Source organism: Zootoca vivipara, chromosome 7, assembly GCF_965207765.1.
Source record: "Zootoca vivipara chromosome 7, rZooViv2.hap1.1, whole genome shotgun sequence".
Taxonomy (NCBI): Eukaryota; Metazoa; Chordata; class Lepidosauria; order Squamata; family Lacertidae; genus Zootoca; species Zootoca vivipara.
The window spans coordinates 45,127,972-45,153,851 of record NC_142590.1 but is presented as its reverse complement, the minus strand read 5'-3'; the positions used below and the strand labels follow the sequence as shown (position 1 = coordinate 45,153,851).

General features: G+C 42.4%; 1 protein-coding gene across 6 annotated transcripts in view; it reads left to right on the top strand.

Moving 5' to 3' along the window:
- The window catches only part of RNF220 (ring finger protein 220), a 304,666-nt gene extending 279,308 nt beyond the window's left edge, over positions 1–25,358 (top strand). For 5 of the 6 annotated variants that reach the window (XM_035121690.3, XM_035121686.3, XM_088673295.1 and 2 more), the window contains 3 exons: positions 10,854–10,962; positions 13,333–13,407; positions 22,176–25,358. In XM_035121690.3, the coding sequence (XP_034977581.1) occupies positions 10,854–10,962; positions 13,333–13,407; positions 22,176–22,247 (256 nt within the window). In that variant the 3' untranslated portion in view covers positions 22,248–25,358. The remainder of the gene's footprint in view (positions 1–10,853; positions 10,963–13,332; positions 13,408–22,175) is intronic. The other variant, XM_088673296.1, reaches the window with a different exon arrangement.
- The last annotated feature ends 522 nt before the right edge of the window (positions 25,359–25,880 follow it).

Here is a 25,880-nt window from a genome sequence, read left to right as displayed (position 1 = left end):
CTTATGTTGCTCCATGCATGTTCCACAGTACAGTGGTACCTCGGTTTAAGTACACAATTGGTTCCGGAAGTCTGTACTTAACCTGAAGCGTACTTAACCTGAAGCGAACTTTCCCATTGAAAGTAATGGAAAGTGGATTAATCCGTTCCAGACGGGTCCACAGAGTACTTAAACTGAAAGTACTCAAACCAAAGCGTACTTAAACCGAGGTATGACGGTACTTACTGAAGTTGATTGTATTGGGAGCACTTAGGGTTTAGATGCACTATGGCCAGAGTAGAGGTTCAAGCAGTCAGTTGAGAATGCAAACAGGTGCACAGGATTTAAAAATGAAGTAGACTGTTTGACACTGCTAGTGGCAAGTGGCATTCCACTCCCAACCCATGTTTTGTAGACTTGCTTCATAGACTTGAGGTGTATTTTACTCTTATTCTATTGTTATTTTAAGGCTTTGTACATTTCGGTATTGTATTGCTCAAAGTACGAGAGTCTTCATTTATTTTTGCAATGCTGCCTATCAGTCCATCTCCCCTACAGCAATAACTTTACATTTTGTGGATCTTTTGATATGATTTCATTCATTCAAAGGAATTCCCTTTCAAAAGGTTTTAATTGTCTGGAAATGCCCTTCACCTTTGGATTTTCCTCCCTCTCCCCCAAACACGTTGAACCCCTGGTGTTCAGGTATCTTTTCGGTCCCATTTTCCCCCCTCAGTTATTTCAAAGTTTCAACAATGCTGTTAACTTTAATTTGTAGAGTTGCTCCCTGCAAGTGAAAAATCGATGGGGGGCTATCACAGTGTGAAATTCGACTGTCAGTCTTGAGCTTATGGAGTGAGTAAGACATCTTAGAAGGGGGAAAATCACAGTCTGTGCAGTGCTCAGCTGGGCTATTTCAAAGAGAAGGCAAGGCTGATGGGCCGTTGGAGAGTATTTCAGTTAGATGGATGATGATTCTCTGTGAAATACTGGAGTTAGCCTACAGGTAAGGGAAACCAGAGGTTAGAAAATACAACTAGTTTCCCCTGAAGAACTAAATTACACCTTGGGAACCTTGAGCTGTGTCATACAGGAACAAAAACCTGTCCCTAAAATTGGCCAGTGCCTCTAAATAACAACTAGTAACAAATTAGTCATCATAACTTGCGGTGTTTCAGTTTTGCTTCCTTAAAAAGTTTATAATAAGCTTTTGGGGGCAAGTATTCCATCAAGTGTATACAGCAACTAAAAATGATTTGTGTGCTTCAATATAGGATTTGTGTGTTGTACATGACCACAGCGTAACCAATGGGCTCAATTTTGAATCTTGGCCATATAAGTTGCTGTTTCCTGTGACAGCCTTCCATTGCATTCCTTGCATTGTATGATATCTATTCTTATACCCTGGCTCAGAAGTCTGCACAACTCTGCTCCCTTCTAGCACAGCAATGAGAAGATCAGAAGCACCCACTTCTTTTTTCCAACTAGCTCTGACCTGCCATTTCATCCAAACCAGGGTAAACTGTGATTGGTTTAAACCTGGGGGTGAGAACAATTTCCCCAAAAGTGAGTGGGCAGGGCCAGAAGCAAAAGTGGGCAGAGTAACAGCTGCATATCTTACTTTTGTACAGTAGGCATTCCTACTGCATGGAAGTCTGAGCTGAGGTTTCTATACACACCACAGGCACCCCTCTATCCAGGTAAGCAAGAGGCATTATTGCAGTTCAAGAGCACATTCCACCCAGGCCATAGCTGCCAAGTTATCCCTTTTTTTAACCCTAACCCTCATGAGAAAAGGGAAAACTTGGCAGCTATGACCCAGGCAGAAGCACTCAAGGAGGGTGCGAACACAGTTGGGAAGGGGTGTGGCCTTGGGGAAACTTCTGAGAGCCAGGCTAATTTGCCTGGAGGGCTACATTTGGCCCTTGGGAGTGAGGTTCCACCTGATTTAAGCAGGGGTTTGTCCAAACAGGTGAGGATCAGAAACTAAGATTTAATCTTTGCTTGTTTGGGCAAATAACAACAGTTTGGATAAAAAGGAAGTCAAGGCTTCCAAAATGCTCCTTGCAGTCATGCCAGAAAAGGAATGTGGGGAAGGGGAAACTCATAAACCTGAGGCTTGTTCACATACCACTAATCTATGATTTAGTTAATGTTAGAGCCAGATGCGACACTATTGCAGCCCAAGAACCCATGCACACACAGCTCAAATTAAGGGAGGAAAAGATCAATCTGGTGGAGCCCTGTTCCATTCTGATCTCTTGTGTTGTAGCTCCCCATTTTCTTCCCATTTGAGGATAAATGTGATGGAGCAAAACATGCAGAGTTTGGTTTTTTTAGTAAAACATTGTCAATTAATATTTTTACCATGTAAATTCACACTGGCAAATGTGGGTAAAACACTTCTCATGTTTCACATTCTCTCCACACACACACACCCCCAAAAATGTTTGTGTGTCTGTTACTATCACCAAAATTAATCTGGCCTTAGTTTTACTATATTTTGCCCCCTCCTATTAAAAGGCAGGTTCCTAAGGGCTAGAAGCGTGGTGTTTTTTGCAGAAATCTCAAATTTTCAGGACATTGAAATCTGCACCATTCATCTCTGCCTTGCACATTCAGCTATAGCTTGGTATAAGGTGGTTACTGGAGTTTTGCTCAAATCTTCACCCTTTCAGTGGTTCATATTTGAGAATAATAAGAGCATAAAAGCTAGGGCCTTGAGACCTCACAAGCTTCACCTTAATAGAAAGGCTTTTGTTGATTATCTGGGTGTTGTCTGTTTCCATGCACAACTCTGAACATAGCAATAATACAGCAGCCTGGTGGCAGCCTTCCTTCTTCCTCAGAGGTAGCTGTCAGGAGAGCAAGTTGATGTCTTTTCTGATATGGGTCTTTGTGCAAAAAAATTAAGCCGTTGTGCAGGATTTAGATGCATTTCCTCAAAGTAGTACTTCTCTTGTGGGGAAATTGCATTTCCTCATCATTCAATGAAAATATGCAGTCGTTTTTTTCTGCACCACTAGTGCCTCAAATATAAAATACCCTTGATAATTGCTGATGGTGAACAGCACAAATCCTTATCTTTCATTCCTGTTATTTTGTGGCCTTTTTTCTTTATATTTTAATTTACTAGAGAACAAATGTTCCCATCCTGTAGCACTGAAATGCAGAAGTTTATGTAAGAGTTCAATTGTTTTTCAAGGTGATAGACACCAGCAACACTGCCATTTCCTCCTGCAGTAATGCCTGCCCATTTTATGAACATTTTTATTTATATTTGTTCAGTTATTTAGTTCTGTGAATGATTTCAGGTTATTCAATGCATGTCTCCACCCTTCTTTTTTTGTTTTTAAAGTAGGGAAGAACACAATTACAGAGTTCCTATGAAGCAACACGCACACAAAGTGAAACAGGCACTTCTGGTCACCAGCTGCTTGTCAAATTTAGAGTTAGTTGTTTGCCAACTATCTTGTAGATGCATGATTGCCCGGATTATGCATAAGAACTTCAGTGCAAGCTTAGCCTTTCAGTACCCTCCTCCTAAAATAAATTAACAAAAATTCTTCTCGGTGGCTAAAAGATCTCCACATCCCTGCTGATTCTTCTAATCGTGCTGACTCGGAAACTTCCTACTGCTTTCATTGATTGTTGGTGCCATCTGTCTGCAGTTTGAGCGGGCTACGCATGTGAGTCCCGGAGGCAGAGAAGGCTGAGTGCCAACTCCCGAACTCACTCTCTGGTTCTGCAGAGACATTTTGGGCTCCATGTCGGTGAAGGGATGGGGGGCGTGAAAGCAGCATAATGAATTCTTCTGTAGGGAAATTCTTTGGGGAATCGTTAGCAGGTCCTAGCTAAATGTAGCTTAGAATGCCTTCTTGTGGCAGTCAGCTTCCCCTCCATGCCACTGCGATAGAGCATGCAAGTGTAAGAAGAATAATTCCTCTGCGGAGTAGAGCAACGCAACATGTTTGCTTTGCATGAAGATTAAATTAGTTAACAGAACTCCAAACTTGGCAAGCAGCTGGTGGCATTAACAAATTGTGCAAGCAAGTATAAAATAGAGGCACTTGTGACGCAGAGGGCCTCTGCTTTGCAGACGCGCACCCTTGCATGCAACTTCTTCCAAATTTTCAGCTTAGAACATGGAAATTAGGCCACAGAACACTACATTATTCATAACTTGGCAACCAGGAGCTAGGGCATGTTGCCAGACTAAGTCACCCACTGAAATTACAGGTGAACAGCATTCTTAATATATTGTACTACAGAAATGCACAATTATCAAGATGGGAGGACACTCCTCTTGGAGAACAATATATTAGAATCCCTGCCAATTCCTCAATAGAGGCAGCATTCCAGCACAGAATTCCAAGTTAGCCTTTTTCAGAGAGGTTCATCTAAAAAGATACACTGAAAACATTTCTGTCTGCAGCAGGAAAGCCAGCTCCTTTATTGTAAGAAAATAATTGGGCATTTTGTCATTTCACCTCAATTTGATAATTTAGCTGTTAATCCACTCCCCCCCCCCATTTGAATTAGACTGGAGTAATCCACACCTATTTTAATTTGTATGTGAGGAGAAACTTTGCTCTTTCTCATTCATACCAGTAGGCATTCTCTCTTGTGTTTGCAACTGCCTTCCTGTTTGTTGATTCTGTTATGCCAGTCAAGTACCAACAGGGCATGTGTGCACTTGCACCTTGTTTGCTTGTTTTGTGCAAAACTGAGGGGTCGAAAGAAAAAATTAATATATATAAAAGGCTAAGTTGCTGAGTCACCCTAACAGGCTGGAAATGAAATTAAGGCCATTTTAAATTTTCAGCACACACTTTTCAGACTACTTGTCAGTATAAATGGTGTAGAAAAGTTTAATGTGCTTTGGTGGTGCAAGTAAAGGAGGAGTAGGTTCTTCTTGGTCTCCAAGTACCTGGTAATGCTGCTGCAGACACACCCTTTTGGGGTCATTGATCACTCCAGAAAAAAGGGGAAATGGAGGTGTCCAGTTAATGGTTAAATCCTGGTATCCCAGACCAATGCCACTTATGGGTAGGCAGTGAGGATGTTTTGCTTCACTGAGTGGTCCAGAGGAAAATGTGACTTTGATCCCAGATAAAGGGAGGAGAGAAACTTGAGCAGCCCAGCTTTTAAAAATTCTCCCCTCTCCTTTGAAGGGAGACATAGGAGCCCCTGTCACATTTCCCACAGAGGCACCTTAATTACCTTTGTGCTTTTGAATACATTTTGGGAAATAGATGACTGCTTGGCTTGGCTTACATGAAATTATTGGGGCAGGTTGCCAATGTCCTTTGCATGGTGCATTTTTCTGATTTTGTGCAAATCTGAGGGATCAAAATGAAAAACCCAGGCACTTTTCAACACAAATAGTTACAAGCCCAGCCAGTACAGAAATGAAAGTATTGAGGAGGCAGTAGGTTTGTGCCCCTGTGCACAGTACTGGAGGTTCTCCTGAACCACCCTCCAGCCCATTTTTTTTTGGTGGGGGGGAATGAAGACAGGGAAGTCTCACTGCACAAGTGGAAGCCCTTCTGTGACAGGGCTCCTTAGGTGGATCCTGCCCTGACTTTTTGTTGCAGCAGACTAACAATATTACTCCTCTGGAAATAGTTTTTACCAATTCTCCACCGGGCATATTTTCTAGCACATTTGTGCTTGTGCTTGTGATTCAGCTATAGTGACATCTACAGTGTGTATGTCAGTAGTTTACTAATTATTGATACTACTACATTAATTTTGTATGCCACTTTCCCACATAGATGTACTGTCCCTTAGTGTTGCATTACAAGTTGACAGATTTTTCTCTCACAGGTTTATGCCCCCACTTATTCTGGAAATGACAATCTATTGTGCATCTCTGCTCAAAAGCAGTTCATCATCTCATAATTTTATTGTGAACAATACTTTCTTTTGGTGGAGGGTTGCTTTGGATGCATATTTTTTATTTAACATAAAGTTCCAGGAAACAGTCCTGTATCTTAGCATCTAATTTCTTGCCGCTAGAAAGAACAAGAGCCTGTGGGTTGTATGAGAAAACCTGAAATTTGTCTGAATTCTCAGACTCCTGAACACCAAAATAAATGACTATGTGAAAAGAGCAAAAGGTCCAAGATTTCAGGTGTCGGAAGTAGCCTATGAAGTTTTATTGGTGTTGGATATAATCAGTTCTAAATGTGTTTTACAAGGTACATATAAACAGCAGGGCTATAAAATTTATGGAATGTTATGTACAGTGTGACTATTTATGAAGAGGAAGGAAATTTGTATTCTGTTGAAATAAACTGGAGAGGGAAGATGGGAAGGGAATTTTTTGAAGCAAAACTGGGGAGAAGACTACAACAATGAGACAATACACACACACACACACACACACACACACACACACACACATGCTCATATCAGACCCTGGCTAAGAAGAACAAATAATAATTAGAGGGGCACTGTGGTCATGGCCCTTTCTGAGTTGCTAGACCTGCAGATTTGTGGACGTAGCAAAACTTTCCCGTTTGGTTATTTTATGTTTTGGTTTTTCTCCCAGCGGCACACCAAGGCAGAATAAGGTAAACAGCCTGTTGCATCGTCCTCTGTACATTAGGTTTGGGAGTGAGGTGGAGGTATTTTATCCTATGATTCTGCTCTAGTGCTTGACATTCCTCATTTGATTCAATCCCAGCTTCTGGTATGAGACAATTCTCACAGGCTAAAAATTTGATATATTTAGTTTGATAGGTTTTAAGTTTCCTTCCTTTCCATTTTGGTGTCTCTCTGTTCTTGGTAGTTTGGCTTTCCTCATTTCAGTCTTCAGTGTCCCCTCACAAAGCCCTGCCTGTTTCTGCCCTCTCTTTTCCAACTTCTTCTGCCAGAGGCCCAGATTCCCTTCCAGGCAATCTTCCTGGGGTGTGTATGGTAGGCTAATTTGTACACAAACTCTCACAACTACCTCTGTCCTCCATCCAGGCAAGCAAGAGGCATTATCAGAGTTCCAGGGCGAATTCCAGCCAGCAGGGGTAGTGACGGCTGTGGCCTAGAGAGGGTTCCCAGGAGGGAGGTTTCCCACCCCTGCAATAAAGGAATAAAACACTTCTGAATATGATTTAAAAAAAAAGCTGGAAGCATTACTTTGAATTCATTAACTGGCCATTCCTGCAGTGGGAATGAAGGGATAGTCTCTTTCTGAAGCCACAGGTAGGTAGACTTAAGGTGCTACTGAAGGAATTTTTTAATTTTGTTTCTGAAGCCAGTTACTTATTCTGCCATGTTAAAGCCTGACTGAATCTTCCATGCTGGGGCAGCTATGTGGACTTTGGCGTGCTGGCTGAGCTGGAGTAGAGTTTTTACTTGTTCAGGCTTACTGTATGTCCCCTTCTCAGCTTTGTTAATAAATGTATATTTAACAATGTCTGGAGCATATGAAGTGATAATAACTAAATCAATACCTCCCTCATTGATTGTCCAGGATCCCTCCAGCGTGACGCATGCGGCAATGCAGTAATTTTCCAGCTAACTAACACCCTGATCTACAGCCTCACTATTGATTGACCATTGTATTGGGCAGGCACTGAGTGTTGTTGCTTATGCCTCTATTCTGCCGCCTCCTCTGATTCATTCATTTATCACTGGACAGGGATGATCATCTGAGAGACTTTCACAAACTGTCCAGCGAGGGGAAGCCCATTAGACTCCTATAAACAAACCATTTCATGTCTTTGCCTGCCTCTTCCTGACCAAGGTCTAATTTCTGTTGGTTGGTAGTGTGGTTTGTTATGATTGGAGTTGCTGCCCAACTCACCTGGCTATCAGTTGCTCATTTCTTTAGTGGCTCCCCACTTGCAGAATGCTCTCCACAGGGAGGCTCACCTGGCACCTTTGTTACATATCTTTAGGTGCCAAGCAAGAACATTCCTCTCATGGGACCCAGGTGGCGCTGTGGTTAAACCGCTGAGCCTAGGGCTTGCTGATCAGAAGGTCGGCGGTTCGAATCCCTGTGACGGGGTGAGCTCCCGTTGCTTGGTCCCAGCTCCTGCCAACCTAGCAGTTCGAAAGCACCTCAAAGTGCAAGTAGATAAATAGGAACCGCTACAGCGGGAAGGTAAACGGCGTTTCCATGTGTTGCTCTGGTTTGCCAGAAGTGGCTTTGTCATGCTGGCCACATGACCTGGAAGCTATACGCCGGCTCCCTCGGCCAATAATGCGAGATGAGCATGCAACCCCAGAGTCGGTCACGACTGGACCTAATGGTCAGGGGTCCCTTTACCTTTACCTTAAGAACATTCCTCTTCTCCCAGACCTTTGGCTAATTAAATAATCTACAGCCTTTTAAACTGGGTGGAGGGGTAATTGTTTTGGTTTGTTACTATGGTATGTATTCTTGTGCTTTTATATGGTAAACCACCCCGTTATCCTCATATACAAGTATCATCATCATCATCACCATAGGCAAATAACATTGGTTTCAGACATCTTCCTTAGATTCCTGGAGAGGTGAGCTGGCCTGAGCTATGTTATAGTATTGTTCCTGCTAGATGCCTTTGCTCTTGATACTTGAATTCATGGCTTAGCCTACCCCATGGGTGGGCAAACTAAGGCCCACAGGCCAGATCAGGCCCAATTGCCTTCTAAATCCGGCCCGTGGACGGTCCGGGAATCGCTGCGTGGATTGCCAGCGCGTGCGTTCTTTCCCTCTCCCGCGGCGACAGCGGCACCTCCTCCTGGCTTCTCCCCGCCCTGCCTAGAGGAGGAAGAAGGCTGGGCTTTGTTAGTGCCAGCCCCTCTCCAGAGCCCTTTCACGTGCCGCTCATCATCCCTCGTTCATCCCCCCCCCAAAAAAATATAATCCGGCCCCCCACAAGGTCTGAAGGACAGTGGACCGGCTCTTTGCTGAAAAAGTTTGAGGACCCCTGGCCCACCCTATTCTGGTACTGAGAGCTACATTTGTTAAAGAAGCAAATGGAATGGAACAATTGGTTTCTGCAACAAAATGTTGCAGTGTGGAGTGCAATTTTCTAGGATACAGTGGTACCTCTACTTACGAATTTAATGTGTTCTGAACGCACATTCGTAAGTCGAAAAAAATTGTAAGTCAAATCCCATAGGAATGCATTGGGAGAAAAAAAATCGTAAGTCGAAGCAACCCTATCTAAAAATTTGTAAGTAGAAAAAATCCTATGTAAACCGCATCCAAGATGGCGGACGGAGCTCCGCTCGTAAGTAGAAACATTCGTAAGTAGAGCTACCACTGTACTCCGTTCTGCTTCTCACATCTTACCAACCCGCCCACCTACTCACACAGTTGGTCAGCCATGCCAGGTGCACTGGTCATACACCATCATCACTGGGTTGTTTTTCCAAGGTTTCCACTTAGTTTCTCAGGTTTACGTTTTTGTACCTCAGCAAATCTTGGGGTTTCCTGTTTGAATCCATGCTTGGACTATGAGTTTGCTATTAGTATCTAAGATAAGGATCCTTTTAAAAAATATATTTTTATTGAAGAAAAATAATTTTTGAGCAATACAAATTACCAATAACATAGCCAATTACAATTTCCCCCCTTCCCCCCCTCCGCTCCCCTCTCTGATTTGTTTGTACATATTGTTTTATGCATGTTATAAAATTGTACATATCATTACCTTATCTTTCATATGTTCTACTAATAAGTTGTGGATGTTTATTCAAAACCTGCCAAGGAGTCCAAATCCTTTTGTTCTCTTTTTAAATAGTTTGTAAAAAGTTCCCATTCTTCTTTGAAGTCACAGTTGTCCTTCTCACGTAGTTTGTATGTCATCTTTGCCAACTCCGCATAACTCATGTTTTTCTTGCCATTGTTCTTTCGTTGGGATTTCCTCATTCTTCCATCTTGGTGCTAACAAGACTCTTGCCGCTGTTGTAGCAGTATCTAAGATAAGGATCCTGTTTTGCTATAGAGGTTGGTTGGTTTCTCCTGGAGTCTGTGCCCAAGCCAAGCAGTGAGTCCCCACTAGAATTAGTATTTGCACTTCTTACACAAGGCTACGTACTGATGTAACAGAGTAATCTGTGGTTGCTTGACTCTCTGTCATCATTCACAACTTGATTTATAATATTCCCCGGTTGACAGGGCAGTGGCTGTTTTGAGGAGAGAGAAAATGAAATGCTAGACTAAAGAAACATAATTGTTTTGTGTGGCATAAATGTCAATTTATCTGGTTTATTCGTTTCCTTCATTCTAATTGCTTTATTTGGGTTTGGATGCTTCTTGATCTCTGCAAGGTTTGCAGTTACTGATACATTATAATATATTGGTTGCTTTTTCTATCCATTGTCAAAGTGTGCCAGAGATTTTAATACTAATAGCCAAGTTTTGCATACTAAAACTTCTTGTTACAGCTATGTCCCTTTAGCTTTAACATTCCAGTGTTCAAGTTTCATGGGGGATCTGGGATCTTGCTGCTTTCCCTCAGCCTTTTTTCTATTGCATACCCCATGGGTATGTTGCAGCCGTTGCGCAACACTTCACTTTCAGATGTGCCCGCCCCCCGCATTTATGTTAATTTGGCATCATCTTGCTCAATCCTCTTGAAAAAGGGACCAAGACACCTCCTCTGGAAATACTATATGACATTGATTCACTAGGACTGGGTTCGTGTATTCTGTACCCTGCTCCTTGACCTTTGTTCTTAAACCTGGTGGCTAAAGTTGATTCTCAAGCCTCAGGCAGTCTCTGCTGCTTTGATTCTATTTCTTGAGTTACCTTTACCAGGAACCAACATGGAAGCTGCCATCATGTGGCTTTGCTCTACAATATTTGGCACATATGAAATCGGTGGGGGGTTTTTTCCTCTTAAGAATTCAGCCAGCCCTGACTTTCTCATCTATTTTAGGATTACAGAAGACTCAGCAGTGACAACGTTTGAGGCGCTAAAGGCTCGTGTCCGCGAATTAGAAAGGCAGCTTTCCCGTGGGGACCGCTATAAATGTCTCATTTGCATGGTGAGTACCGTAAGCTTGCCAGTTCTGGTCATGAATAAGAAAATGACTCTGTACCTCTGCCTGCCCTATAGGAAGGTGGCACGATTGATACCAGGTGTGGAGAAACTAAAACCTTGTCTTTTGTCCCTCAATTCTGGATGAAAACGGCACAGCTCGGGAATATGTTTCAATGTGCTGCTGTGGTGTGGTCGACATATTGGTGTCATTTTTAGACAAACTACTTGGTTGACCCTGCAAATCTCCCTGTTCCTGTCTCCCTGCATATACTGTAGGGTCAGAATACAGCTTATTAGCCAAACTCTTTCAAAGTTGTTGATTGTCTACTTACTACACCCTGATGAGGAGTGTATTGGCTCTTGTGATTCACTTACTAAAGTGCTGAAGCTCCCTCTAGTGGCTTGGCATCTGTAACTTTTTACATCTCTGGTTGTAAGGATGCTGGTATCTTTCCTTCAAATTGTCTCTCTATTTAAGCCCCTCTAAGCTCCCCGCCCCCCAAAAAAGGAATAATGATATGACTTGTCAGGCAGATACTGGGAAGTGTGTGCGTTTCTCCTATTAAATTTTGAAACTGATTCCCTTTTCAGCCCTTTTAAAGCAGGATGGGGAACTGGTAGCCTTCTATATGTTGCAGGACTGCAACCCATATCATCCTAAGTTGGCTGGAGATGATGGGACTTAGAGTCCAACACTCCAAAGGTTTGCTACCACTTCTCTAAAAGGGTATTGCTACTGGCACTGTAATTGCATAGTTTTAACATACTTTTGTGTCCCCCATCCAATAAAATAAATGTCAACATTACTTGCAGATCATTTGGGGTAGAAAGTATATAGTTAATTTTAAAATTGTATTTTCTTAAAATAAGAAAAATGGAAAACTTACTCTCCTTTGCAGCAGTGACCTCCAATTCAGCTTACAATTTTCGCTGAAGAATTAACATTTCTCTTGCCCATACTATTTACTGGGAAAGGCTTTTCTTCCTGCAACAGCTTGTCTTTCCTTCCTCCTCATCCCCCCGCAATATTACATTTGTACAGTTGTCACACTATTGCTGCAGGACTAGGGCTCACATCTGCATAGCATCAAGGGGAAGGTTGCTTCCATTACTACAAAAATAAATAAAATAATAACAATTTTTGTACAAGTCCTTAGATTTAATGTTTTAGTTTTTTTTGGTTATGAAAACAACTGAAATAAACTGGGTTTATTATCAAATGACAGAGTAACAGAGTGAAGTGAACAATCAAACAATAATTAGCTATCGTAAGAGATACTTGGCAAGTCTTAATGTAAAATCAGGATATTCAAAATAAGGATTGATGCTGTTTATGGCAAGCAGCTGTCACAAAACCTGTTGATTTTTATTCCATTGTTGTTCCCATTTGTGGAGCAAGAGGTGGTTACTATAACAGCTTGTTTTGTTTCTATCTACAAGTAAACATTGTGCTACATTGCAGTTGGATTATTAAAAACAATACAGTGGTACCTCCAGTTGCGGACGGGATCCATTCCAGAGCTCCAGTCGGCTCCCGAGGTTTTCACAACCGAGGGTGCCTGTTCTGCACATGTGCGTGGGGCAGTAGAGGGCTTCTGTGCATGTGCGCGCGGCAAAACCCAGAAAAATACGTGCATATCCTGAAGGATACGTAACCAGAGGTGCTCATAAGTAGAGGTACCACTGTACTGTTATTATTTCTTAACAATTTCTTAGGTGAGGCCTTCTAAAAACAACCTTGAGGCAATTTGCAATATAAAATACAAGCAATATAAAAATATAGAAGAGTTAAAACAGAGACCGCAGCAACCAACTAGTTGATATAAATTCTGAAAAGTCAAATGCCCAGCAGAACGTAACAATATTAACAATCATATGTCTGGGTGAAGAGGAAACTTCCTAGCACCAGAAATATATTAAGTTAGTGCCAGGCAGACCTTGATGGGTAGAGCAGTCTGTAACCATTCTATAAACACTGAAAATCTTTTTGTCTGAACTCCTCTTGGATGAGGGTCTCGGAAGATGACCTCAGGGTTCATTCTGGTATGCCTCTTTCAGAAGAGGCACAACTCTTTGAGGTTATGCTGCTTTCCATTTCATGCCTAGCCCACTGTGTAAGGAGTATGATTACTATTATTATTAATTACCAGCCTAGTAATTAAAACACAATATTAAAAACAGTTTAATCCCCCAGAGGTAGTGTATTCTCAACTGCATGTGAATCTGAAGCTATGCTGTATGGATCACATGAGAAAATGAAGGTGTACTGGTACAGTATGTCCTCTACATCCTGCCCTAAGAGCTCAGGAACTAATAGGGGATTTCTCAAAAATTTCGAGTATATGCTGAGGCTGTCTCGATTTTCTCTCCACAGGACTCCTACACGATGCCCCTGACCTCCATCCAGTGCTGGCACGTGCACTGCGAGGAATGCTGGCTGCGGACTCTGGTGAGGCTATTAGTTTCTTGGGTGGTGATTCATACATTGTGTCTTATCCTCAAGTATGGTATTTTCCCATCGCTCTCAGCCGTTTGGCTAAGATCAAGTGTAGTATTTTTCCTAGTTGAAGTTACAGTTGGATTGGAGTCTTCCCCAGGGATTCAGTGAATTTAATTTAGGGTGTATGGATTCTCCCTCCTCCTTCTCCAACACTAGTGGCAGGATCATACACCTTCTCGTTAACTTTGCTGCATGTGATTTGGTTGGAAAGGTACTCAGCATCATTTACAACAACACAAGTTGGGCAGTATCCCCTCGAGACTCTAGCCCACTGGTTTTCACTTTGCACCCATGTTTCACCTACCCATCCCTATAGCCTCTCTCAGCCCTTTTGAATAAGATGCAAGAAACTGCACCACTGAGTGCTGAGTATTTAGGTCATGTACTAAAAAGAAAGTGTGCTCCAGGAGTATGACTAAATAACTGCAAGATTCAGAGGAGATTGCAGACAGTGGTGGAATGTTAGGGAGAGGCATGTTGACTCCATGGGCCTGTGTTTGTGAGAGTGCATATAATAGAGGATTTTTACATTTGTGTGTGTGTGTGTATGTGTGTGCATGCATGTGCAAGTAATATGAAATTAGTTTGTTCCTTTCGGATGTTCAGGGAAGGTGCTCAAACACATATTTGCAGATCTCCAAGAATTTAATGAGGAGAGAGTGACTATTTGCAAGTTGCAGAGATGCACATCTTTGGGATACTCCTGTACATGCATCTCAAAGATGCACATATAGGGGACAATAACAAGAAGCAGAGCTGCAAAGAATCCATTAACACTACAGAGAATCCAGTAACCCTGCAGCCCTATTACACATTTCTGAATGAAATGCAGCATAATCATAACTTTTTCAACCAAGTAACCATTGAAGTCGTCTTCTTTTTTTAGTCAAAACAAAATAAAAAAATTCCTTCCAGTAGCACCTTAGAGACCAACTACGTTTGTTATTGGTAGGAGCTTTCAAGTGCATGCACACTTTTTAAAGAAAAAAAACATAGAATATTGGCCCCAAATAGAGAAACATAATGGTAAAAAGACAAAAACCCAAAATAGTGCAAAGCAATAGCTACTAAAAGATCCATTCAGACTTCAACTCTTCCTTGGTGATGAATGTCTATGAAGACAGATCTGATCTCTAGGCATGAAGCTCTAAAACAGAGGTTACACACACATTTTGCTAAGTTGCCCTGGGAACCTGCTGACGGGCAGAATATATAAAATAAAAGAACTCAGGTCAGTTTTTGTGTAAACATAAGATCAGAGCAGCAAGTAGCAAACACTATTAAACATATATTTCAAACAAGTAATCTCTCTTTAAGACAGAAAGATTTTAAAAGCAAAAACTGTGCTACAGCATTTACCCCCTACAGAATCTGCCATCCGTGGCTGTGTTTAAAAACTGCTGTCCATATTGTAAAAGTATAATGTCTCATACAACGTTTCTATCACACTATTATGACACATGCAGGCTCCCCACCCACCTCGGCATTCATTGTAAAACCAATAGGATTAACAGGCATATGCCCTCAGTGCCACTTTCACAGACCCGAGGACAACCCATATTCCTGACCTTCAGCAGGGTCATTGCATACAGAACCCAAACAGAGTTGTAAGCTTTAGGGTGGAATACATCCCTTACTGTCTTTGGAAGTGAAACTGGAGGGAATGTTTTACTGCACCTTGATTTAGAAGTTGCTAGGGCTACTGGGACCCAGATGCAGTTAATGAACAGGATCTAGTTTGTGGGCTACCAACTGACTATCCTTAATATTATTAGTTGACAACAGTTGCTTTCTGAAACTAGGTGTTCAATGGTTTTGTTCCTTTTGTTTAGCAAAGCATATTTGCATGCATACCGCTTAAATTAGATGGAACTTGGTGGCCTTACTACTGCCCCCTTCCCCATCCCAAAGTTTCAGTCCCAGTGCCTTATGTTGTTCATAAGATATGGCTCCCAGTACTTTTCCGAGCACAATTCAAACGGTTGGTGCTGACCAAAATGCCCTCAGCCCAGTATACCTGAAGGAGCGTCTCCACCCCCATCGTTCAGCCCAGACCCTGAGATCCAGCACTGAGGGCCTTCTGGTAGTAGCACCCACCCTGTGGAATACGCTCCCATCAGATGTTAAGAAGTTGAGTAATTGTATAACATTTTGGAAACATCTGAAAGCAGCCCTGTATACGAAAGCTGTTTAAGGTTTTATTATGCTTTTATATATGCTAGGGCAATCCAGTCAGATGGGTGGTGTACAAATAAATAATTTATTATTATTAAATTAATTAATTACTTCTACTACTACAAATAATTCTTGAAGCAAGCCTTAAAATGCTTGCCTCTCTTTCCAAGGGAAGCTAAAGGGATCACTAAAACTCCAGAGGCAAGGCTAAAGCATGTACCCAACCCCTGGGCAATATGCACACATTACTGTTCCTGTATATTCCCTTTGTGTGTATCTTGAATGAGACACAGGTAGGCCCACCTGTATCTTCTTTCTTTCTATTTGAGCGACATGCAAAGCAGTCCTGCTGTTGTTGTTTTTTACTGCAACAACTATATTTGCAAAAGGGAACAGTGCTGAAAATTGGGATAGCATTGATGGGAGGAACCCATTCAGAGTGGTGCCCCAACACAGCCTGTACATGTTTCCTGCACTGACCAAGCACAACATTCAGAGTTAGGAATTGCGCAGGGGATGTAATTAATAAGCAGCCGCTCATCTGTTCCCCAGCCCTTGCCTTTTCCCTACAGCCCGCAATTTATTAAAGCGGGGCCTTTTGCGAGGCAGGCTCTCACTAAAAAACCTCTCAGCCTATGTTCGCATGTTTCTAATGTAACCATTAAAACGTAGCCCGAAGACAGCAATAAAAACCCTGGAACGCCTTAGTGCTTTTGTGTCTTGATCAAAGTCAATGTGTGTAATCTCGTTAAGGCTGCCCTTCCCTCCTCCTCCTCTTTATGAATTTAATGGCACGCGGCAGCTGGGCTGGGTGTTTCATACTCTCTGACCTGCATTGTTCTAATTAAGGTATCTCCTTTTATTTTGGGCACAAAAGAGACGCTTGTGTGTGCCTACTGTGTATGTGTGGTTTTTTCAGAGTGGCAAGGAACCTTGGCGTAATGGATTTAATAATTGCCACAAGTTACCTTTCTCTGGATGCAAAGCTGGCTTTCTTCCCTCTTGGTGAGGAGAGTGCCGCCAGACCTCTGTGTGCAGCACACATGGAAAAATGTGCTCCGTAAAGAGGGCAGCATATTTCTCATGTTGTGCAATAAACAATTTGTTGCAGTTAATGGGAGTTATGGGGCGAGGCTGGCTTGCTGGGCTTCCTGACATGTTTGAACATTTCTGGAGATTTGCCATTCTTCCCCCGTTAGGGAAAAAGTCAAGCTTTTCCTTCTGTGTCTGTGTTTAATATGACCAGACTAAATGTTTGCTTGGACTTCTTTGTACTGCGGACTAAGTAAGGAAACTGGAAACAAAGTGGGCATGAAATTCTTAAACTTACATAGGGATGAACATATGTCTCTGCCTGAGCCAAAACATTCTCTATTCACTAACACAGGACTCAGTGAAGAGCTGACCTGCAATATTTCCCTTCATTTTTGACTGGCCTCCCAGAAATGACTGTCACATTCTTCGCTTTGTGTGGCAGTTTTACCTGCTAATCATTAGTATGTCATTTTCAATGCATAAAGTTATTTTCCATCCTTATCCTTTTCATCTCCCCAAGAACAACCATGTTTAGCTGCTTTCCCATTTCCCATCTGGGAACTATAGCCCTGATATTGGAAATACAGTTGCTGCATTTGTTAAAAGGAAACAGAGTTTAAAAAAGCAGTGGGAATACAAGACTACCCACAGCGATGAGAGATTTGGACCCAATTTAATCCTGTTTTCTGGTCAGCTGGAGCAACTGCTTCCAAAGTAAGAAAACAGTGCAGTCTGGGACATAGAGAGTTATTAGGGTGAGGAAACTGAAGCGGGAGAAGAGGAAGTTTTATTTGCCTCTTCCTCTCCATGTATAAAATTAAGTTTGTAGCAGAAAAGCTGGTTTGCCTTCATATAGTGACCCAATTTAGATGTAAGGGAGGTAAACAAAGAGCCCAGGTTTGGACAGCACACTAAACTATGGCTTAGCCCAAAAAAGCATGACAGAAAGGGAGGGAGGAGCAGAGGAGCTGTAATTTCCTCTCTGGGAGCCTGCAGGTTAATGCTAAACAATGGTTTGACTTAGCATTATGTGCAAACTGAGCCAGTACCAAAGCTTACCAAGTTGCATTTGAAGATGTACAGGTATCACTTGTCTCTAGTGCATAGCAGCTGGGGTTCCTGTTGCCTTCATGGCTTCCTGGCAGACCTTGTGGATATTATCTTCTCCACCTAGAACACTTTTAAAAGAGGGAGCATACTTTGGCAAGTAAGATGAAACAATATTAGGCTACACAGACTAAAGTCAGATTCAGAATAAGGCAGCTTTTTAAGTGTATATTGCTCAAATATTCAAAACTTTTTTAAAAAATCAAAATGCTGGAACTGCATACAGCCCAAGCATATTTATTATTGTTATTTATTAAATTTCTATACCATCCTTCAGCCAAAGATCACAAGGAGGTTTACAATATAAAACACCAAAACATACATACCATAATAACAAACAAAAACAACACCTCCATATGCACACACAGTTTAAAAGGCCATAGATAGTTTTAATTACCCCAAAGATGTGGGAGTAGAGGAATGTCTTGCCTAGTGCCTAAATATATGTAATTTATGCATGGATTATATGACTGTATTCATTGATTGATAGATTTGGGTTTTTGTGCAGGATTTAGAATTGTTTTAGCACAGAGTCCTTCTCTCAGTCCTTCATGCATCAAGTGCCTGATACTGCCAGGTAGTATGCAAACCTTAGAAACAATGTAGGCCCCTGACTGCAGCATACAATCTAGACTAGAGCAAAAGTGAGGAGCTTGTTGCCCAAGAGTCCCATGTGTCCCTTGGCCTAATCTCATGTGGGTGGGGGAGCCCAGAGGGACAGGAGGAGAATGGGGTGTTGGAGGAAGTAAGCTGAAAGGTAACGATGGAAATGGGAGCTGGGTCCCCTGTAAGTGATCAGTACAGAACTCTACTAGAGTAATCTGTCCCTTTCCTGGCTTGCCTGCTGGGCAGGGAGGAAGAAGGCGATTTGAAGAAAGGGAGAAGGGATGGCCTGCCCACTCTTGCTTCTGGCCATGCCCACTGCTCAGTATGTGGCTTCTGGGAGATTTCTGCAGTTGACAGAAAAATAAAAAATCCTGATGCAGAAATTGACAAGACATATAGGGGGAAAGTGAAAGAAAGGGAAAGACGTGTCAGTGAGGATAAGCCAGGGCGTTTAACCTCACCCCAATAAGTACATCAAGCTCTCTTACTGCTGCCAGCCACGTTACCTGGTTTTCACATTGTTCTTATAACCTTTCCGTGCATCTCTCCTCTCTCTTTTCCTCCATACACCCTATGCAGGCTTGGGTGAACGGCATAGCTCAGGTGTTAGGATCATGATTATGCTTCTTGTCCCTCCAGAATCTTGTGGTCTTGGTCCTCTCCCTTCTTTGGTATGTGTTCCTCTTTTTCCCCATCCATAACATGGTGATTGCATAGTTCTCTTAGGGAAGGCATTGATGAGCTTGTAACCTTTGAGTGAAATTTGTTCTCTCTAATCTCTTCAATGGCAAAGCTCCCGCCTCTTTTGCAGATCAGGCAAAGGAATTATCGTGCGCCGCAAATGTTCAGTTTTCCGGGTTTTGAAGAAAATTCTCCACCATGTTCTCAAAGCACTGTTCCTTCCTGACATAGTGTGAGATATAATGACTTTGCAAAGTGGGTAGTACTCATTATTTTTCAAAACTCCCCAAAGTGATTAGCCTGCATTCTAGATCAATCACTTGCCAAAATTTAATTAAGAATGCGTGGGGGCAAATAAAACCCTTCTCTTCATCATTCCTTTTTGGTGCCGTGTTTCAGCCCCGGAGCTACATTTTGCAGCCGGGTTTTATAAACCCTGGAAAACTGGGGTTTATAACGGAAAAGCTGAGGTGGCCTTCAGTGCAGCATACACTGCTGTTACCCATCAAGGCTTTTCCATGGGGCCACGATGAAAGGAGCAGGAGGACATTTCAGATATTTTTTTTCCATGTTCAACAGGTGTGGCTTATTATTCCACAGTATTTTTATTTCAAGGGAAAAGTTTAGTAACCCCAGCTGGCAGGTGAGCAGGATGGGGTTGGGGGAAGGAAGTCCTTTTTCACTGGCTCCATGCCAGGGCATGTGTGAGAGGCTTGTTTAATTGCTTCTGTAACGAGTACTATATGCAGGGTTGAGAAATGTTTAAATAGAAGAGTGAGCCTGTGAGTGCCTTAAACTTCTGTTGCGCATAGCCCACATCCCTGGATGTAATCAGCAGGCCTTGTAGCTTGCCATTCAAAATGCAGTTTCTCTGTGTGACTGGGGTGGGTGGGCAGGGGCGAGATCTGTTCTTGGAACAAATTGTTCATGTTAAGCTTCCTCTGAGTAGGTCGGTCTAAGTCTGCAACCTTTGTCTTGCTTACCTTTTTGTGTACAAAATACCCTTATATTGTAACTCGTATTTCATTTACCCTCATAGCATCTGCTGTTATAAACTAGACTGCATCATCCACAAAAATTTTCCAATACCTGAAGCTAATACTCTGGGTACTGCCTTTTGTTAAGCTGGGTTACATTTTCTTGCGTAATCATGATTGGTATATAGGTAGCATGAAATATGGGTTGGGGCTCATAAGACATGGTGGAGGTAAGAAGGGTGGGAGTGGTTCTAAGAGAGCCATTAAGTTCAGCTACCGAAGCCTGTAGCATAAACTTAGTGATTTCATGTCCTCTGCAGCCATGATGGCCACCTACTTGGGAGCCAGCACTGATTTCAGCATAGTTTGCTAGACCTGTTGCTGGTCAAGCAGGCTTGGGGCAACTAGCACAGGGAAATCTGGTTGCAGGCACAGATTTGGCAGCGTCTTTCCTCTCTCCTCTAGTAACAACTGTGTACGCCTCTACTTTATGTAGATTGATGTACTAAGGCAGATGGTGTGAAGTAATATAGTACTTGTTTTTAAAATCTTGGGATTGCTTATCAAAGGGCTTTGCTCAGATTGTTTTACAATTTTAACTACCTTTGGATGCTAATATTTTAAATCCTGGTAGCTTCATTACTTAATTCCGTTACCTCTGTATTATACAGTTCTCACAGTCTACCTGTTGCATATAATTCTCCATTTACAGTCATACCTCGGGTTGAGTATGCTGTGGGTTGTGTACTTTTGGGATAAGAACTGCACGGACCCAGAAGTATTTACTTCCGGGTTCCGCTGCATGCGCAGAAGTGTTCTGCACGCTTTGCGCGTGCGCAGAAGCGCTCTATTGGCGCTTCATGCATGCACGGAAGCGCCGCTTGGGCTGCGTACTTTTCGGGGTGCGTACGACACCCCAAAATGGATTGAGTATGCAACCTGAAGTACCACTGTATTAAAAAAAAATCTAAGTGACACTTTTGTGAAATTACAACAAAGTACTGTACACCATTCAAAAATTACAGCCTGTGATTCCAGAGCTACATGGTGCATTCACAACCACAAAAGAGAGGTTGGATTGCAGAGGATGAGCTGATCATTTTTCTACTGCCAAGGTTAGGTGCTAATATTTGATTCCCTCTCATTGCACTTATTAGCTGATGTCCTAGGATGCATTTGCCTTCAAAAAAGATGCATACAGTTTGCCTGTCGCTCTTCTCATCTGCTGTCTGTCACAACTGCCAAATCTGATGATGACTGGCATATCTTGACCCATATTCAGAGACTTATGTTAACACCCCGATCTGTCAAGTTAATTGATAAATTGTGTCAGCCATTGTTTTGCTTCATTCAGTTTTCAACTTCCTTTTTCCTTGCCCAGGTTTCAGTTTCCCTTAGTGACGCAGGTCTGTTCCAATGGAAGATGAGGTTTCTGTCTTTGGTTATTGAACGGAATAAGGGTTATCAGAGGCTGTAGTCAGACTATGTGTAGCAAAGACTATGTGTATTCAGCAATCACAGAACTGACTTTGTGTGATTTCATTTTGGAGCTCCTCCTTTCTAGCACCTTTCAAGTTTCCAGCATTCATTGTTGCAAGATTAATCATACCTGGGCAGCAAAAATGCCTCTACTTCTCAAGCATTTTCCTCCATCTCTTCTATCAACCTGGTTCTTGTCAAAATATTTTGAATGTTGAGCGTGCACACACATTTAATTTCATACATGTGTCATTGTTTTCCCCATCTTTGTGCTTTACGCTCTGCCTGTTGGGAACAGCTTTACTCTGAAGCCGACAAAGCATGAGGGACAGCCTTGAGGGCCCAGTGCCAGAACAAGTAATGTGAGACGTGGCCCATGGAGTCAGTTTGAGAGCAACAAGACTGTGGTAACAAATAAACCACGCGTCAGGTCCTTCATTTCTCTTCTGGTCTGCTACCAGCTACATTAGTAACAGCTTTATGTGAGGAAAGAAAGTCTGCCTCTTCCCTAGATTGAAGTCTAATTCACGTAATCTGTTTCCTGCAATTATGGGAAATAATGTGTAACTTCTGACTATTTCCCTTTCTTACTCTATAGTGATGTGTTTGAGGTAGGGTTCTTTCTCTTTCTAACTTTCTCCCTCTTATCTCCCACAGGGTGCCAAGAAGCTGTGCCCTCAGTGCAATACCATCACCTCTCCAGGGGACCTCAGGCGTATCTACTTATGAAGGACATGGCTGCCCCCAGGGATTTGGGGGAAAGAAATGGCAGCAACAATGAAAGACATTTGAAAACAAAACCTAGAGACTCCAAATGTGAACTAGAGGCTGAGGGAGCAGCGCAATGCCTCTGCTTCCAAACCTGTCACTGGTGCCGCCAACTCCACAGGAAGGCAAACCAGAATCCTATTGTGAATCCCGGCCTTTTTTTACAGACTGATGTTCCACACCTGTCCTATTTCTTCAAGAGCGAGGTTCCATCATGGACTACTTGCAAGCCTTTCCAGGGGAGCGTCTTGACAAGCCAACCTGGCCCAACCCCACATGCCAACTCAAGTAGGGACTGGATCTTCCACAGCAGGAACTGTCATAACCTGTCACTTGTGTTCTCTCCCCTCCCCTTTTTTTGTGGTGTTCTAGTGTTTTTTAGAAGTCAGAGAGAAAGAGAGAGCCTACACTTGCAAACCCACAAAGGCAGAATGAAGCACATGTAATATAGACTATATGTTTACAATGTTGTGTATAAATGGGATAGACTCCAACATTACATACTAATATGTTTCCCTTTTATTTTTTCCTTTGTTCTTGGGTTGTACTTTTTTAAAAAAAAGAGAAAAAAATAAGCAGAGAACATTAAACCCATATTTTTCTTGGTTCTACAAAGTTTTGGCATTAAAGTCATTAGTTTAAAAGAAATATATATATATATATTATACATATATATAATATAAATGGTTTAATGTTCTGTGGTGTATATTTCCTCATTCAGATATGACGTTAACAGCTTCTAGTAACAGCTGTAGTTTTTGCCCATAACACAACTTCTGGGGGAAGTAGGGAAAAGTAGCTAATGGGCTCTTTTTATCAAATCTTTATCACACTGAAACAGTTTTAATTTTTCACTGAGGGGAAAGCAAGAAACTTGCAGATCAGGCTTACAAGGCTTTACCCCATTGTCAGCTGGGAAAAGGACAGAAGTTTACATGAAGATGAAGCAGCAAAAAATAGGTTGGGCAGTGGTGGTTATCAGAATTCAGGCCAGTAAGTTTATCTCTTAAAAGCTGGAATTGTATTCACCCGCCTCTGCACCTGCTCTGTATCCTGTGATGCAAGAGTAAATGCAAAAACCTCTGAAAAAACACCGTATTTTAGCCATCCAGTATCTGAGCGGTGGTGGGGGTGGGGCGCAGGGAGTATTCTAGCACTTCCTCCATTCTACTTCCTCATGAAAAATTACGTGTTTCACTAGTAAGGCAGGTTCTGTATCACTCTGGCATACTGTTTTGCCATGCCCAGCCACTTCCAGTCTGCCTTGCTCTGAAATGCTTTTCCATGCAGGTGCAGCATGATGTCCCAATTTTTCAGAGGTTCAGGTCCAATAAAACATCAAGTTCCAGTTTCGAAAAGAAAAGAAAGTGGGGCATGTGTTGGTTTTTTGTGACACTGGTCTCGTTTCTTCCTGTTATCTCTCCTACTTGTACTGTGGCAATAGTGGAACTCAACCCAGGCAGGTCCACACAAGGTTGGATTCAGTTAATCCCTCTTCACCTGTTTCTGCAGCGTTCCTGACATCAACCTTTTACTCAGACCCCTGTTCTGCATTTTAAATATCTCCAGCTGTGGCTCACGTATATTCTGCTTACTACCTGCCTTTATCAGAAACAAGCAACTGACATTTTAAAATACATAGCCAAACAAGCCTCCTGCATTCCACCCGAGGGAAATTTTACAGGGTTGCCGGAAGCTTGAAAGGGTTAGCAAGCACTTTGCTTGGCAATAATTTGGGTAGGCAAATGTCCCTGTCATGAATCACCTTTTAAACTGAGGCAGACTGCTGCTTTGGGATATCCTGCAAGGTATTTTGTTCTTTTTCTCTAATCTGTGACTTAAGCACTAGAAAGTCATAGTTGCACTAAAGCATCTGGCTATCGTCAGTCATGCTGTTGTCAAAAGGATTGGTTTTATATGAATGAGACTTCTACCACAAGAGAGTTGTATTTTGCAGTACAGGATTCCATATTCCTGTTGCAATTTGGCTGATAATGTGCTACTGCTGTCTACTGAATGCAAGCTGGAAATGGCTATCATCAACAAGGTCTTGCTGTTTGACTTCACCCTGTTCAACACACACTATTGTCTAGTGGGAAATAGTTTCATACTCTTAGAGCAGCCGCAGCCAATATGGTGCCCTCCAGATATTGGGACTACAACTCCAAATATCCCTAACCATTGGCCATGTTGGCTGGGGCTGATGTGAGTTGGCAGTCCCCTGCACCATAGTGGCTACGACTGCAGAATTCTAAGCTTCCATTGTGTCCAAAGAACTTCTGAACTGCTATGTCTCACTCAAACTACAAGTGTTTCTGATTGCTGCTACATAGGAACAAGTCTGAGGAAGGGCCACCTGCAGCCTGTATTACCAGGAGAAACACATTTTCAAGCAGCAGTTGATTGGCATCATAAATAGGTAGCAATAGTTTGCAAGAGGCACAAAGTTTCAGCAGCTGCCTTTGCTCACGATGGGGCTTCCTCCACTGGTATAGCACTTAAGCCTTCCTAAAGGCAATCAAATGAAATTTGTCATGGTGGGGATGTCTGAATTGCACCCAAACCTGCTCACCTTGTACAAGCAATGTCTGCTCAGGCATTTAGGACAGAGCTATATTTCTCCCAGATCTGTTTCAGAATAGGCAGTGCTGAGGCAGCTCATTTTTTGATTTCCCAGTCTGGGAACAATGAGCTTTCTCTGGTCCTGTGGACCACCACTAAGCCAAATGAATATATATAAACCACATATAACTAGTAGGCTTTATTTTTAAAGTTGATTTGTCCCTACCTTTTTTTCTTGATGGGGTAGGGAGGGGAGAGAAGACCTGATGGGAAGATGCAAGGACTTGTTACCTCCTCTGGAACGAGGCACATTTTGCAAAACTCTGTGACTTCTTCCTCAAAAAGCTTAAAAAGAAATGAACTATCTTTGCCCAAAGATTCCCAGCTGCACAAGGTGATATTCAAGTTGTGTCTATGATTGTGTGTCGATGTATATTCTATAAAAAGGTACTTGTCATTCCCGTTTGTAAACTACATTGACATTAATTAAATGAGTATAAAATCTTCCAAGTTTGCCTCCTGTCTTCTACTTGCTTCCTGGTTTCAACCCTGGTTTTGGCAAATGCATAAATGTATGCTCCTGTTCCTGCTGCCCTCGAAACATGGTAGCTGTTAAGTCACATTCATGCAGGACCCACTGAATTATCCACCTGCTCCAATGCCTTATGGCGGGGGCTTTTTTCATCCCAAGAGTCATAGTCCTTCATGGACTACCTTCCAAGGGCCTGCATGCCAGTAGTGTTCCATGTTTTGACTTTTCCTTAAAATATTCTCAAACCATTTGTGCAAATACACAAGGAGGATCTAATGAGCCCTGTCAGCAGAAACCCTGTGCAAAGACTTCTGGTTGCCCAATGGGGCTTCCCTGCTATCTCACAGTTGGCTGTGGGGAGGAGAACCCTTCGAGCGGCACGAGGCAAGTGGGATCATTCCATATGGCAGGCAAACCGAAATGTTTGAGCAGAAATGATCAAAATGCTGGAACAGTGCCCTTAAAAAGGGAAAGTCAAAGTTTGGAGCACCTAAAAAAAA